This window comes from Somniosus microcephalus, unplaced genomic scaffold (assembly GCF_052327205.1).
Source record: "Somniosus microcephalus isolate GS21.2 unplaced genomic scaffold, FLI_Smic_1.0 unresolved_chr1, whole genome shotgun sequence".
Taxonomy (NCBI): domain Eukaryota; kingdom Metazoa; phylum Chordata; class Chondrichthyes; order Squaliformes; family Somniosidae; genus Somniosus; species Somniosus microcephalus.
Genome location: NW_028225179.1, coordinates 17,406,454 through 17,422,759, shown reverse-complemented (window position 1 = coordinate 17,422,759; position 16,306 = coordinate 17,406,454). Strand labels below are relative to the sequence as shown.

General features: G+C 46.9%; 1 protein-coding gene and 1 long non-coding RNA gene across 2 annotated transcripts in view; one reads left to right on the top strand and one right to left on the bottom strand.

Annotated features, from left to right (window-relative positions):
* The first annotated feature begins 359 nt into the window (after positions 1-359).
* LOC147093713 (putative G protein-coupled receptor 139) lies at positions 360-7,530 on the top strand. Its single transcript, XM_085973913.1, has 2 exons — positions 360-477; positions 6,399-7,530. Exons 1-2 carry the CDS (start codon positions 378-380, stop codon positions 7,328-7,330), a joined length of 1,032 nt encoding a protein of 343 aa, XP_085830039.1. The 5' UTR covers positions 360-377; the 3' UTR covers positions 7,331-7,530.
* A 4,776-nt stretch (positions 7,531-12,306) lies between these two features.
* Positions 12,307-16,306, bottom strand: part of LOC147093712 (uncharacterized) — a 108,482-nt gene continuing 104,482 nt past the window's right edge. The window contains exon 6 of the long non-coding RNA XR_015074724.1: positions 12,307-14,431. This is a non-coding gene — a long non-coding RNA (uncharacterized LOC147093712). The remainder of the gene's footprint in view (positions 14,432-16,306) is intronic.

Below are 16,306 nucleotides of genomic sequence, written 5' to 3'. Positions count from 1 at the left end.
GGACTGAGCCGTGTGACGTCACAGAGGGGGCCCTGAAGCTGCTTCTGTTGAAGGTGTTGCAGCGATGCGGTCAGAGCCCGGCTTTCAGTACATTGACAGAGAGAAATGTGAGCAAAGTATTATTCCAATCTTTGGGCGGTTTCATTTCAAAACACTTGTAATATCAATTTGTATCTAATTAGTGCAGCACAAACATGACAGTGTAGGGAGTTGACGCGCTGCCCAAATGACTGGAAGTAATGTCCATACTCCTGATGCTTCCTGATCCCACGGGAAGTGTCCCTCAATTATAAATGGTTTTATCTTAATCTCTCATCTCACAGACTCAGTTGAGCCCTGTGTCCAGTGCCAACAGTCACCATCACTTCTCCGACAGAATGAGAGTTCCGTTCACCACGTTTCCATTTACCATCTTACCGCCAGTTACACAGGCAGTAATGATTTACTATCCGATTATAGCAGCCATTGGAATCCCCGGTAAGTGATTATCTTCCATTACTAAAGTTGTGAATCAGGGTTGACTCTGTTTCTGCTCCTATCTCGGTAAGTGTCCTTTTCTCACTGTTTTTCACAAGTCAATTGAAAGGCAGAAATTCAGTGACTGTATTTCCCGCTGTACCTCGTTCATTGACTGATAATTTTTTGCATTTTTAAGTTTCTTTAAACCCCATAGAAACTGCAGATTATTTTCTGCATTTAATGTCTTTCCAATGATTCCGTTTTAACTGAGAACTCGTGCAATGTGTGATTCCATGGAATATTTTCATTCCATTGTTTCCATGCCCGACCAGATTTTCTCTCCTCCCCTTCTTTCCAGTAACACTCGGTAATACCTGACAAGGACTATATTTTACTGAACATTCACTGTGTTATAAAATGCTGCAGTTTTTCCCCCTCTGACTCCCGCTGGGGATCGGTCGACTGACGGCCGCTCCTGGATATATACCTGGGAATCCGAACAGTCAGGACTGGGATTTGTTCAGTCTCATTAATCAGAATCTTCCCGCTCTTCTCGGTCTGTTTCCAGCAAAGTGCTGGATATTGTTCCTGCTGATCACAATCCATGCCGAGGGTGGGTTTGTGCTCCATGCAGAGACACAGACTCTCCCCCTGGTCTTCTCTCCTGACCGGTCACCAGCCTGTTCTCAGACTCCTCTTCACCCACCGGGCGGGCACAGTGCTGCCTGTCACATCCCTTCCAGCAGCTCAGACCGGGAATCCAATGCAGTGAGAGAGTAATTGAAACAAAGCAGCGGCGCTCTGTGAAACTATCCTGGCTTTGTCCCCATTTTGAAAAATCCGTTTCAGCTTCCATCACCCGCATTTTACCCAGAGCACCGATCAGAATCCGGGTTCTGATCCCTTTATACAAACCGGACACTTTTATTGTTCAGATCATACACTTGCATGTTGATATAACACCGGCTGAACTCTCAGCCAGCCTGTCCACCCGGTCCAACCGCTGCTCGCTACCAAGTTATATTTAGTTCCCTTCTGATCCTTACAGTTAGAAGATATTTGTAAAGACAGTTAACCAGCCTGTCTCGATATCCCTTCATCACCTCTTCCTCCATCAACCTATCCACTCTACTCTGAAACTGAGCATAGCTTCTGCCTCAACCACTAACCCTGGAACTGAACTCCACCGCCTCCCAACTCTCTTTGTAAAGATGTTTCTCCCGCTCCCTTTTCCAATGTTCCGAATGTCTTCTGTTCAATCTTGTATCTATGACACCTCGTTCTTGACCCCATCATTTGCTGGAATCAATCTGCTTCTATCTACCTTCTCCCATCCTTGCAACATTTTAAACACTTTGATCATATCGCCCTGTAATCTGTGTCTGTGTTACATTCCTCTAGCTCAGATTCATAGTTTAGTGTGACTGAGCCCTGGGTATGAAACCGGTGTATTTTAACTCCTACATTACAAGGAATTAAATTCTCCACTTCAGCTGGGAAACTGAAATCTCACATTCAGTGGAATGAGTTCCCAACACCCGCTGCTACTAAAAGTTCCAGGTTGTTTTTTGAACAAATGTGATCGGCATCAAACTCCAATATTTCTACTATTGGTTTTAAAACTCTGCCAGGTCTGTTTAAAGATGTTACTCAGTAAGGACATAGTGAAGTGAGTTGTCTCACTGTCCCACTGACTCTCACAAATCTCAGGGACAATGCAGCCTAATGTTCTCATTGGAAGCTTCGCTCCTGTATTAATAAGTCTTTCTCTGAATATTACAGCTCACAGGGTCCATTGTGGCTCGGTGTCCTGCACCAAGAGTCCCCATCATTTCTCAGAGATAAATAAAGTGGAATGTATTGTATATCTGTTTGCCATGTTCCCGTTCTACAAGCGGTATTTGGTGTTCCGCTAACTGAATCTGAACTTACTGACTTTGTGAATCAGGGTTTATGTGTGTCACTGGTCTTTGTACATGCCCGATATTTTTTCTGTTCCTTCTGAAGAATTTGTTTTGCTTTTTCCAAATCAATGTCAGAATTTAATTGAATATCACATCCTCCCTGTCCGCCATCTTCCTTGAGTGATATGTTCATTGAGATCATAATGCACATATAATATCCAGCAAAAGCTCCAATTGTTATCTTCATTCAATGTCCTGTCAGCGGGGGTAATTTTAACTGTAAAAACCGTCAGCACACGATGCAATGGAATGTTGGTCCCCATATTCACAAGTTGTAATACAGTGTCAGTTATTTCCCTGCTTCAGATAAAGTTTCACACAGAAATGATTAACAAAGGTGAGATTGCACAGTATTGGAGGTAAACTTGTGAGACGGGTTGGTAGTTGCTTGCGAGGAAGGAGACAAAAAGCAGGGATAAATGTTGATGGGATTTTGTTTTTTTTCACAAGGGTGTTTAAATTCGAAAGTGAGCAAGTGATGCTTCAGTTAAATCGAACCTTGGTCAGACCCCATCTGGAGCACGAGTTCAGTCTTGGGCACCGCATCGCCGGAAACATGTATTCGTCTTGGAGGGAGTTCAGCGCAGGTTCGCCTGAATTACACCGGGGCTTAAAGGGTTAAATTGTGAGGACAGATTGCATAAACTTAGTTTGTATTCCTTGTGTTTAGAATGTTGAGGGGTGTTATATACGAGTTATTTAAAATGATAAAGAGATTCGATAATGTACATGCAGAGAAACTGTTTCCTTGGTGGAGATTGGAGAACGAGGGGACATGGTCTTAAAATGAGAGTTATGCCATTTAGGAGGTAAATCAGGGAACACTTTCTCACACAAAGGGCAGTGGAAATCTGGAACTCGTTTTCCCAAAAGCCCGTCAATGCTCGGTCAATTGAAATTTTGAAGACTGTGATGGATATAACTTTTTATGTTATGAGTATCATGGGATATGGAACCAAGACAGGTAAATGGAGTTAAGATGCAGATCAGCCAGGGTCTAATGTGATGTTGGAAAAGGCTTGTGGGGCTGAATAACCTCCTCCTGTGTCCCTGTGTAACTGTGCATCAAGCTCCCAAGTCATCAGCATTTCTGCAATGGGAGTTCCATTAATCGCGTGTCCATTTCCAGTGTAACTGGTATAAGTGATTTCTGAAGTTATACTTGTCGCCCGTGGAGTTCCCGGTGAGCCATTGTAACCGGTTATTGATTGTATAAGTCCGTGTCTCTTTGTATTACTGCTCTCCTTGCGGGTCTGCTCAGTTGCTGTGTTTGTCCGGAGGTGATTATTCTACAGATTACGGGTCAGTTTCAGAAATTCTGGGAATATCACGCCCTAACTGTCCTCCCTCTTCCTTTTGCGATATGCTTATTGATATTATAATGTTCTGTGCTTTAATGGTTATATTCGGGACATTGCACGGAGAGTGAGCCCGGAGACTGAAGGAACGGAGAGCTGGGGAAATAGAAACATTACGGCACAGCAGTAAAGATATTTTTATTTTTAACTGACGACATTGGTGGTTGGATTCTCAGAGTGGTGGATATTCTTTTCTTCATATTCCGTCATTGCACTTGGAAATAGAAACAAGTGTAATTGACGGCAATCGTTGTGTAACTAGATCGTTTGTTATTTTAGTGTCACCACTGTTTAAAGTGTGACTCTAAGTAAGGCGGGGCTATAATTAATAAACCATTGAAACACTGATCCAATTGTTGAATCAATTAATGGTTTAGTGCATGATAAATGTGGCGAATAATTTTAGCAATTTTGTATAATGCTGCATATTTTAGATAAATAAATTACTGAAATGGTTTGACTCATTACAAAATATTGGTAACATTGGGAAAAAATTATCCCATCACATTTGGTGCATAGTAACTGTGTCCAAACCTTAGAAGTGCCGCCCGAACAGCCCTGTGGGAGCAACTTCACCACATGGACTGCAGCTGTTCAAGCAGAAGGTCCACCTCAACCTGCTCAGGGTCACTGGACAGCCCCTCACATCTCTTATCTCTGATTCGGGGGCAGTACCTTTACAATATATTTCTGTATCCATGGAGATCCCCCCAGCTGCTTAACTATTTAAAAATTATACACGCCTAAAATCATGTCATATCATTTCCACCTAAGTGTCTCTTGTCTAAAGTCGGTTCTGCAGGAAGACAGTGAATTATTTCTACTTCACCTACTTTATCTTGCAAAGGCTTTTCCTTCTGCACAGAGTTGTCTCTGATATATATAGTTCTCGTTTTTCTCTCTCTCTGTCTCTGTCTCTCAATCTCAATTTTTCTTTCTCCCTCTCTCTCCCCTCTCCCTTTCACTGACTCTCTCTTTTAGTCTCTCCCTATCTCGTTCTATCCGTCTCTCATTCTCTCTCTCTCCCACACACTCTTTCTCTCTCTTATTCTGTACCAATTAACCCATGACGCTTCTTTCCATGTCAAGCTGACAACCTGCCATACGACACATTATCCTGAGTGAAACTCTGATATTGTTGATTGTTTATTCCGAATGCTCAGTTGTATATATTTCCCATATCTGCTAGGATGTAATTTTGGAAAATCTTACAGACCAGGGTGACAGATTCTCAATATTGCTCGTGTGTCGGATTAATTTTACAGATGGATTCGTCCAATTCAGAGGTACAACCTTCCCACTAAAGCTTTCTGAAGCTGAATCTCGGCAGGTACTTCGTTGTCATGGGTTGGACAGCAGCCGCTATTGTCACTTGCACTGGTCTTTGCTGTAAGCCTCGGATCGCCACCATCACCTCCCTCTGAAGTTTCATCCATTATCAGAGGTGACAAAAGCGAGGTCGGGAGTGTGCTCCGTCTTACTACGTGTACTTTGGAAGGTTCAATTGTTCCTGGGATCACAGAACAAGGTCAGCTTGTTTGTTGCTGCTCACATCTGACCTTCTCCCCCTTGCGGTGATTGTTGGAGTTTGCCCACATGATGTTGAACTGTTCAAGGCACCGATGTCAGGACCTGGGGTTTCCAGCGAGGGGAAGTCGGTTGATCAGGTGAACTGTCCATCTGACTTTTTCCTGTTCTAGCGAAGGGTCATCGACCTGAGACGTTAAATGTGTTTCTCTCTCTGCAGATGCTGCCTGACCTGCTGAGTATTTCCAGCATTTTCTGTTTTAATTTCAGATTTCCAGCATCCGCAGTATTTTGCTTTTGTTGAAATGTCCATCCGGTGGTTTGTAAACAGAAACTGGTCGAGTTGACCCACAACAAGTCGCTTTGTAACATGGTGTTTGACATTTGTCTTTTCAACAGTTTTTAGTCATTCCCCCCAGTCTGAGAATCCAACCTGACAAATACGAGCCTGTTCTGACCCCCGCCTGGTATCTGCTCCCCTCTCCTGCCCACGGATCCAAACCCGGCGATGATCTCACCATCGGTGCTCCCCGTTTAGCATTTACCACATTTCGGGCCGGCTTCATTCTCACTGCTCCTCACCCATCATTTATCTCCCAATTTATAACTGGCCATTCAGTACTTATTTTCAATCACTTTAATTTCGTTTTGTTTTCATTCGTTCTTCTGTCACTGAACTGCTACTTGTTGCTATTAATTATAACTCATTAACTGGCTGTCCATTTGCTCGTACAATTAAAGGGCTGGTAATTTACTCGGGACTCGTCGGGATTCCTTGCACTTCTGATGAAGCTGTGATGGTGGAAGAGGAGCAGCTCTGAGGAAATTCCCAGAGAATCCATTTTGTTCATGTTTTAATCTTTGCTGGAGGCGTTTATTTTCACTTATTTACTCCAGACTCTCTTATACTGAACATTGCAATTTTATGTTAAAATCGTTATCAACTGCACAATCCTAGCAGCGGTAATGAGTTCAGTTCCCATTCCCAGATCCTGCAGTAAAGTACATTTCACATCAAATACTGTGAAACCGACTCCCTTGCTGTAACCTGAAGGCTGATTCCCTGTTTCTGTCTGTTTCCCATTTACAGCGAACGTGATGACGATTGTGATCCTATCCCGGGGAAAGTGCGGTCTCTCCAGGTGTATCACCCGCTACCTGGTGGCCATGGCGGCGGCGGATCTACTGGTCATTATCACTGATGTGATACTGGTTCGGATTAATGATTATTATTTCCCAACTACCTTCCTGTTCCTCACACCTGTGTGTTCTTTCAACTTCGCCCTGGCTCATGCAGTCACAGATATTTCTGTCTGGTTAACAGTCGCTTTTACTTTTGATCGTTTTGTTACCATTTGTTGCCAGAGGCTGAGGACTAAATATTGCACCGAGAAAACTGCAGCCGTGGTTATAGGAACCGTGTGTCTGCTGTTCTGTTTGAAAAACATTCCCTGGAACTTTGCATTTGGACCCTACTTTACAATCGACAACGTACCCTGGGGCTGTACAACAAAACTAGAGTATTACACTGTAACTGCGTGGGTAGCATTTAGCTGGATCCACCGCTGTTTCACCCCACTGCTCCCAATATTCCTGATGCTGCTGCTCAATGCTCTGACCGTAGGACACATTTTGGCGGCCAGTAGAGTCCGCAGGAGGCTGAGGAGCAGCAAGAGTGATGCGAATCACAATGATCCGGAGATGGAGAACCGAAGGAAATCCATTATCTTACTCTTCACCATATCCGGCAACTTCATACTGCTCTGGACGACGTACGTGATAGTTTTCTTATTAATGCGAATTACAAACCATTATTATTCAACAGGTTTCAATGACCCGATGCTTATCGCAGATATTACCAGCTTTATGCTCCTGCTATTGAGCTGCTGCACAAACACGTGTATTTATGCAGTAACACAGACTAAATTCAGAGAGGAGCTGAAGATTGGGATGAAATATCCACTGAGAATAATATTTAAATTAGTTAAGCAACGAAAAGTTCGGAGCAATTCCCAGCATTAGACCTGCATTGCATCTCATATCCCATCCTGAGTTCTTTCCATCTTTTAGCGGAACCCCAACAGGCTCCATCTCTGCCCCAGGCTTCTCCAGATATAACGCTGGCCTCTATCTGACAAGGCCCGCGTGTTCCCATGTAAGAGTCAGTGAGCAAGGTAGAAGAGCTAGCATTATGTGGATGGTAAGGTTATAAAAGCGGTAGGGGTTTAATTGGATTAAATCAAACTCTGGACACAAAGAAATACAAGACCCAGCATTGAGGTTTAGGCTGATGTGAGAATGGGATGTTGATTGCTGGATGAGCGTCAGAACACGTGGGTTACACCAGTTGAGTGTGAAAGGAGAATAAGCCCGTCTGTAATTAATATTTAAATAATATAAGGACATGAACAATAACTGTGGCGGCTTATGTGTGTGGATTGCCTGGAGAACAATAAACAGATCATTAAAACAATCAGCCTGTGCTGTCTTTGGACTTTTGCTTTCTCTAGCTCGTGAACAGCTGCTCCATCACCCACGGGACTGTGGGATTTATTGGAACTAAAGCAATGTTGTTTCCTATAGTGAGACTCCTGGACTTGTGCCGATGAACAGTGGTGAACTCCGTTCCCAGCCACTGACTCCATCCCTCTCCCTAACATCTGTCTGAGGCTGACCCACGCTGTTCACAACCTTGGAGTCATATTTGACCCTGGAATGAGCTTCCGAGTATCCGCAGCATAATGAAGACCGCCTATTTCCACCTCAGTAACATCGCCCGTCTCCACACTTGCCTCAGCTCATCCACTGCTGAAACTCTCACCCATGCCTTTGTTACCTCTGGACTTCACTATTCCATCGCACACCTAGCTGGCCTCCCACATTCCACACTATGTAAACTTGAGGTTATCCAAAATTCAGCTGCCTGTGTCCTTACTCGCACCAAGTCCCGTTCACCAATCACCCCTGTGCTCGTTGAGCTACTTTGGCTCCGGCTTAAAGCCTCGATTTCAAAATTCCCATCATAATATTCAAATCCCACCATGGCATCGCCTCTTCCTATCTCTGTAAACTCCTCCAGCCCCACAACCCCCCCGAGTTATCTGCGCTCCTCTAATTCTGCCCTCTTGAGCATCCCTGATTATAATCATTCAACCATTGGTGGCCGTGCCTTCTGTTGCCTCGGCCCTAAGCTCTGGAATTCCCTCCCTAACCCTCTCCGCCTCTCTACCTCTCTTTCCTCCATTAAGACACTCCTTAAAACCTACCTCTATGGCCAAGTGTTTGTTCACCTGCCCGAATTTCTCCTTATGCATCTCTGTGTTGTTTTTTGTCTTTTTATGGACCTGCGCAGTGCCTTGTGACGATTTACTACTTTAAAGGAGCTATGTAAATAAAAGTTGTTGTTATTGTTGTTGCTTCCAGCATCGAGTTCCCCTGCACTTGTGTCTATGAACAAGGATGCTTCCAATAGTGAGACCCATGTCCCTGTGTCTATGAATAGTGGTGTTTCCAATAGTGAGTCCCCTGTCCCGGTGTCTATAAACAGTGCTGTTTCCAATAGTGAGACCCATGTCCCTGTGTCTATGAACAGTGGTGTTTCCAGTAGTGAGTCCCCTGTCCCGGTGTCTATAAACAGTGCTGTTTCCAGTAGTGAGTCCCCTGTCCCTGTGGCTATGGACAGTGGTGTTTCCAGTAGTGAGTCCCCTGTCCCGGTGTCTATGAACAGTGGTGTTTCCAGTAGTGAGTCCCCTGTCCCGGTGTCTATGAACAGTGGTGTTTCCAGTAGTGAGTCCCCTGTCCCTGTGTCTATGAACAGTGGTGTTTCCAGTAGTGAGTCCCCTGTCCCTGTGGCTATGGACAGTGGTGTTTCCAGTAGTGAGTCCCCTGTCCCGGTGTCTATGAACAGTGGTGTTTCCAGTAGTGAGTCCCCTGTCCCTGTGGCTATGGACAGTGGTGTTTCCAGTAGTGAGTCCCCTGTCCCGGTGTCTATGAACAGTGGTGTTTCCAGTAGTGAGTCCCCTGTCCCGGTGTCTATGAACAGTGGTGTTTCCAGTAGTGAGTCCCCTGTCCCTGTGGCTATGGACAGTGGTGTTTCCAGTAGTGAGTCCCCTGTCCCGGTGTCTATGAACAGTGGTGTTTCCAGTAGTGAGTCCCCTGTCCCGGTGTCTATGAACAGTGGTGTTTCCTGTAGTGAGTCCCCTGTCCCGGTGTCTGTGAACAGTGGTGTTTCCAGTAGTGAGGCCCCTGTCCCGGTGTCTATAAACAGTGGTGTTTCCTGTAGTGAGTCCCCTGTCCCGGTGTCTATGAACAGTGGTGTTTCCAGTAGTGAGTCCCCTGTCCCGGTGTCTATGAACAGTGGTGTTTCCAGTAGTGAGGCCCCTGTCCCGGTGTCTATGAACAGTGGTGTTTCCAGTAGTGAGTCCCCTGTCCCGGTGTCTATGGACAGCGGTGTTTCCAGTAATGAGCCCCCTGTCCCGGTGTCTATGGACAGTGGTGTTTCCAGTAATGAGCCCCCTGTCCCGGTGTCTATGGACAGTGGTGTTTCCAGTAGTGAGTCCCCTGTCCCGGTGTCTATGGACAGTGGTGTTTCCAGTAGTGAGTCCCCTGTCCCGGTGTCTATGAACAGTGGTGTTTCCAGTAGTGAGTCCCCTGTCCCGGTGTCTATGAACAGTTGTGTTTCCAGTATTGAGTCCCCTATCCCGGTGTCTATGAACAGTGGTGTTTCCAGCAGTGAGTCCCCTGTCCCGGTGTCTATGGACAGTGGTGTTTCCAGTAGTGAGTCCCCTGTCCCGGTGTCTATGGACAGTGGTGTTTCCAGTAATGAGCCCCCTGTCCCGGTGTCTATGAACAGTGGTGTTTCCAGTATTGAGTCCCCTGTCCCGGTGTCTATGGACAGTGGTGTTTCCAGTAATGAGCCCCCTGTCCCGGTGTCTATGAACAGTGGTGTTTCCAGTATTGAGTCCCCTGTCCCGGTGTCTATGGACAGTGGTGTTTCCAGTAGTGAGTCCCCTGTCCTGGTGTCTATGAACAGTGGTGTTTCCAGTAGTGAGTCCCCTGTCCCGGTGTCTATGGACAGTGGTGTTTCCAGTAGTGAGTCCCCTGTCCTGGTGTCTATGAACAGTGGTGTTTCAAGTAGAGTCCCCCGTCCCGGTGTCTATGAACAGTGGTGTTTCCAGTAGTGAGTCCCCCCCCGCCGAATTCCCCCCCCCCCGCCGAATTATCCCCCTCGCCGAATTTCCCTCCCGCCGAATTCCCTCCCACTGAATTTCCCCCACGCTACTCAATTCCCCCGTCTAATACCCCTGTGATACGCTCTTCTCCCCCGTTTAATACCCGTGATACGCTCTTCTCCCCTCTGAGCTACTCACTTCCCCCTGTCTAATACCCCCGTGATACTCTTCTCCTCCCCAGCTCATCTAATACCCGTGATAGATACTCTCTTCTCCCCCGTCTAATACCCGTGATACTCTCTTCCCCAGCTTGTCTAATACCCCTGTGATACTCTCTTCTTCATCCCCCGTCTAATACCCCTGTGATACTCTTTCCCCCCAATACCCGTGATACTCTCTTCTCCCCCGTCTAATACCCGTGATACTCTCTTCCCCAGCTTGTCTAATACCCCTGTGATACTCTTTCCCCCCAATACCCGTGATACTCTCTTCTCTCCCTTGCCTAATGCCCGTGATACTCTCTTCTCCCCCCCGTCTAATACCCCCGTGATGCTCTCTTCTTCCCCCCATCTAATACCCCCGTGATACTCTCTTCTTCCCCATCTAATACCCCCGTGATACTCTCTTCTCCCCCCGTGTAATACCCCCGTGATACTCTCTTCTTCCCCCCATCTAATACCCCCGTGATACTCTCTTCCCCCCTAATACCCCTGTGATACTCTCTTCTCTCCCTTGTCTAATACCCGTGTGATAGTCTCTTCCCCCCAGCTCGTCTAATACCCGTGATTCACTCTTCTTCCCCCCGTCTAATACCCCTGTGATACTCACTTCCCCCCATACCCCCGTGATACTCTCTTACCCCCAATACCCGTGATACTCTCTTCCCCCCCAATACCCCTGTGATACTCTCTTCTCTCCCTTGTCTAATACCCCTGTGATACTCTTCCCCCCAGCTCGTCTAATACCCCCGTGACACTCTCTTCCCCCCCAATACCCGTGATACTCTCTTCTCCCCCAGTACCCGTGATACTCTCTTCTCTCCCTTGTCTAATACCCGTGATACTCTCTTCTCCCCCGTCTAATACCCCTGTGACTATAGCTCCGTGACATCCCCCCTATAATACAACCCATTAAAATCCCCCATAATACCCCTGCGTACTACACCCTCGTGAAGTTACCCCACCGTGAAACTCTCCACCTATAATTTCCCCCCCGTTTAATCCCCCTCTGAATTCCCCCCACTTGTAGAATTCCCCTCGCTTATCTCCTGCGCCCCCCCTGCTGTACTGTCCACCCGTGTGCCACTCCTGTAAAATAACTCCCCCTGTATAATTCACCCCATCTCCCTGTACACTCCGCCCCCTGTACCTCTCTCCCTCTGTGAAACTCCTTCCCTCCTCCCCCTTGGTGAAACTCCACAGCCCCCCCTATATAAGACCCCCATATATCTCCATCCATGTATAATCACCCCGCCCTGTCAATCTCCCTCCCCACCGCTGGTGAAACTCCACAGCCCCCCCTGTATAAGACCCCCATATATCTCCATCCATGTATAATCGCCCCACCCTGTCAATCTCCCTCCCCACCGCTGGTGAAACTCCACAGCCCCCCACTGTATAAGACCCCCATATATCTCCATCCATGTATAATCCTGCCCGCCCTGTCAATCTCCCTCCCCACCGCTGGTGAAACTCCACAGCCCCCCCTGTATAAGAGCCCCATATCTCCATCCATGTATAATCCTGCCCGCCCTGTCAATCTCCCTTCCCACCGCTGGTGAAACTTTATTTTGCCCCGTGTGTGAATCACTCACTTACCTGGTGTGGCTCCAAATCACAACTCTCTTTAATTTGCTTTAATTCACGTCCAAACAAACAGACAATGTAAAACACTCCCCCCGCACCGAGCACAAAATGGCTGCCCACCCGCACCGAGCACAAAATGGATGCCTCCCCCCGCACCAAGCACAAAATGGCTGCCTCCCCCAGCACCAAGCACAAAATGGCTGACCCCTCGCACCGAGCACAAAATGGCTGCCTCCCCCCGCACCGAGCACAAAATGGCTTCCCCCTGCACCAAGCACAAAATGGCTGCCTCCCCCCCCGCACCAAGCAAAAAATGGCTGTGGCCGCTCACTCAGTCGGTGGCTGTAAAATGAGTGTCTGGAACATATTTGGAGAGAGATTGAGAAGCCTGGGAATAAAGGAGGGTGAGAGTGTGAGATGGGGGGCATGAGAGATCAGAGAGGGGTGCAGACGTGGAGCAAGAGATGACGGACATTCCCAACCTTCATGCACAGTACCATCCCAGCTCCAGGTATGTTCCTCACTGCAGGAAGGTGTTTCCCCCCCCCAACCCCCATCAGTGTAGTGGGAAACAAAACCTGAGCTGGGTGTCCCTGAACAGAGAAAAGACACACAGAGATTTGGGTGACATAGGAGGCCATTCAGCCCTTCGAGCCTGTCCCACCAATGTTAGATTGTGGCTGATCTGCACCTCGACTCCATTTACCCACAGGAGAGAGGCAGAGACGTAGAGGGAAAGAAACTGTTTGACTTGGCGTTATACAACAAACCGGGTGATGGTGAATCAGCCTCCCGTTTCACATCTCGCCCTATTGTAACATTGATGGAAATCAACCTCGGGAGAGATGTGACGCAGGATTCTGGTTTATTGTCACTGGGTTCACACTGTGGCACCGGGTCAACATCTGGCCCAGTGAGAGGGACTGAGGAGCAGAAAGCAGAGATACGGAAAGTGAGAAGGACAAAGAGGCAGAACGGAGTGAGAGGGAGCAAGATTGGGACTAAGAGAGAGAGAGGGAGCCAGAACCAGTGAGAGGAGCAGAGATCAGAAGGCAGAGAAACTGAGATTCAAATTATAAAGAGAGGCAGATGGACAAAGAGAGAGGGAGAGAGTGGCTGGCAGAGAGAAAGAGAGAGAGAGTTAGGGAGAGAGGCAGAAATAGAGAGTTGGAGATCGAGAAAGACAGAGAGTGCTGCAGAGAAAGAGTTAGCGAGGCAGAGATATCAAGAAAGACGTAGATACAAAGAAGATTCGAGAGGGAGATGAAGGGATGCAAAGATTAACGTTGCAGGAAGAGATAAAGAACAATGGAGAGAGAGAGATTGACGTAGAGATACAGATATAACGAAAGATGTGCCGATACAGAGATGTGACTCGAGAGGGAGGGAGGTGGAAAGTGGAATATACAGCTTACAGTGGGCGATCGGGAGAACTAACTCCAGTGGAAATTCAAGCCCCCCGATGTGTCTTCGGGGACAGGTGTCTCTGACTGACTGTACAGCCTGGCCTGCGTGTGTCTCTGTCACTGGTCCCAGGCTGTAAGGGACAGACAGAGAGATGGGGAAATAGGGAGAGAGAGAGAGGGAATGGGACAAGTTTAGAGCAAAGAAGGAGGCCATTCGGCCCCTCATGTCTGCGCCGGACGATTTATAAAGCTATCCAGCCTAATCCCACTCTCCTGCTCTGGGTCCGTCGCCTTATCGGTTACGGCACTTCTAGTGCATATATGGCTCCTGGTTATTGACCTCTCTGCTGGGGGAAAGCAGTCCTTCCCATCCACTCTATCTAGGCCCCTCATCATTTTATACACCTCCATTTAATCTCCCTCAGTCTCTGTTCCAAAGAAAACCAACCCAGCCTATCCAGTCTTTCCTCATAGCTAATAAAGGAAAGTATCTAGTCTGCCATCTTCAGTGCCTTTTCTACAGAGGTAGAGAGAGAGAGGGTGGTGCAGAAAGATGTACAAGTTACATTGGGGGGAGCAAGCGATGGCAATGAATCGCAGGGTGATAAACAGACACATTGGCGGCCAGGCAGGCAGCCTGTGCTGAGGGGGCCTCGGTCACTCTCCTCCCTCTGAAGGAAGCACTTCTCCAGGATTCCACCTCCCAAAAGACTCTCTCTCTGCATCGTCACGTTGCAGCTTCTGGAGAGAGAGAAATGAAAATTGATTAAAAGAAAGCACGCAATGAATTAAAAAACTACATGCACAGCTCTGACCAAGGAAATGGAGTTTATTTTGCTGATTTGTCATCATTTACTGGTTTCTAAAAATGTCCCAATCCTCTGGCCTAACACTAATCTTGGCAACATTGTCTGCCTTTTCTTTCAATGTGATCCCATCTTTAACTCCCTTAGTTAGCCACGGATGGTGCGTCCTCCTCGTAGAGCCTTTCTTTCTCACTGGAATACACCTTTGCTGAGATTGATGAAATATCTCCTTAAATGTCTGCCACTGCTGAGCTAGCGTCTTACCCTTTCATCTATTTTCCCAGTCCGCTTTAGCCAACTCTGTCCTCGTACCCTTGTAATTGCCTTTATTTCAGTTTAGGACACTAGTTTCAGACCCAAGTTTCTCACCCTCAAAATAAATTTGAAATTCTACCAATCACTCTTTCTTCGGGGATCCTTTACTATGAGATCATTAATTAATCCTGTCTCATTACACATTACCAGATCTAAAATAGCATCTCCCACTTCTGGCATTTAACAGTCACCTCCATCTGCGTCCCCCCCTCTCTCTCTCCCCATCGCTTGTTCTCTTTCCCCCTCTCTCTGTTCCTATCTAGCTCCCCATCTCTGTCGCTCTTTTTCATTCACTCATCTGCTCTCTCTCTCTGATTCTTTCCCTCTATCTCAGCTTTAATCTTGATTAAAATGTATTCTGAAATGTTTCTGTCTCAACATTTAAAATAACGACAAATCCAATTGCATTTTTTAAGTTAAGGGGGAAAAATTCGGTTGCAATGCAAAAAGAGAGAGAGAGCAAGCGAGAGAAAGCTCGAGAGAAATAACAACAACAATTAGATTTGTATAGTGCCTTTAATGTAGTTAAACCTCCCAGGGAGCTGCACAGGAGTGTTATAAAACAAAATTTCACATCGAGCCACACAAGAGAAAGATTGCGAGAGAGAGAGAGAGAGAAAGCTGGTGAGAGAGAGAGAGAGACAGAGAAAGCTGGAGAGAGAGAGAGAGAGAGAGAGAGACAGAGAAAGATGGCGAGAGAGAGACAGAGAAAGCTGGAGAGAGAGACAGAGAAAGCTGGAGAGAGAGACAGAGAAAGCTGGAGAGAGAGACAGAGAAAGCTGGAGAGAGAGACAGAGAAAGCTGGAGAGAGAGACAGAGAAAGCTGGAGAGAGAGACAGAGAAAGCTGGCGAGAGAGAGACAGAGAAAGCTGGAGAGAGAGACAGAGAAAGCTGGAGAGAGAGACAGACAGAGAAAGCTGGCGAGAGAGAGAGAGAGAAAGCTGGAGAGAGACAGAGAAAGCTGGAGAGAGAGAGAGGAAGCTGGAGAGAGAGAGAGGAAGCTGGTGAGAGAGAGAGAGAAACCTGGAGAGACAGAGAAAGCTGGCAAGAGAGAGAGAGAGAGAAAGCTGGCGAGAGAGAGACAGAGAAAGATGGCGAGAGAGAGAGAGACAAAGATGGCGAGAGAGAGAGAGAGAAAGCAGGCGAGAGAGAGAGAAAGCTGGCGAGAGAGAGAGAGACAAAGATGGCGAGTGAGAGAGAGAGAAAGCAGGCGAGAGAGAGAAAGCTGGCGAGAGAGAGAAAGCTGGACAGAGAGACAGAGAAAGCTGGAGAGAGAGAGAAGACTGTTTAAAATTAATATTGTTTAAAAGTAATATTGTATGTACCCAACAAATGTCAAATCGATTGACACCTACAGAATGTTGGAAAACTGTACCTTTTTGCTATGTAAGCTTTGGCAATATGGTTCTCTGTAAACTTTCATGCCAATAAAGCATTTTAATTGGAATTGGAATTGGAATTGGACAGAGAAAGCTGGAGAGAGAGAGAGACAGAG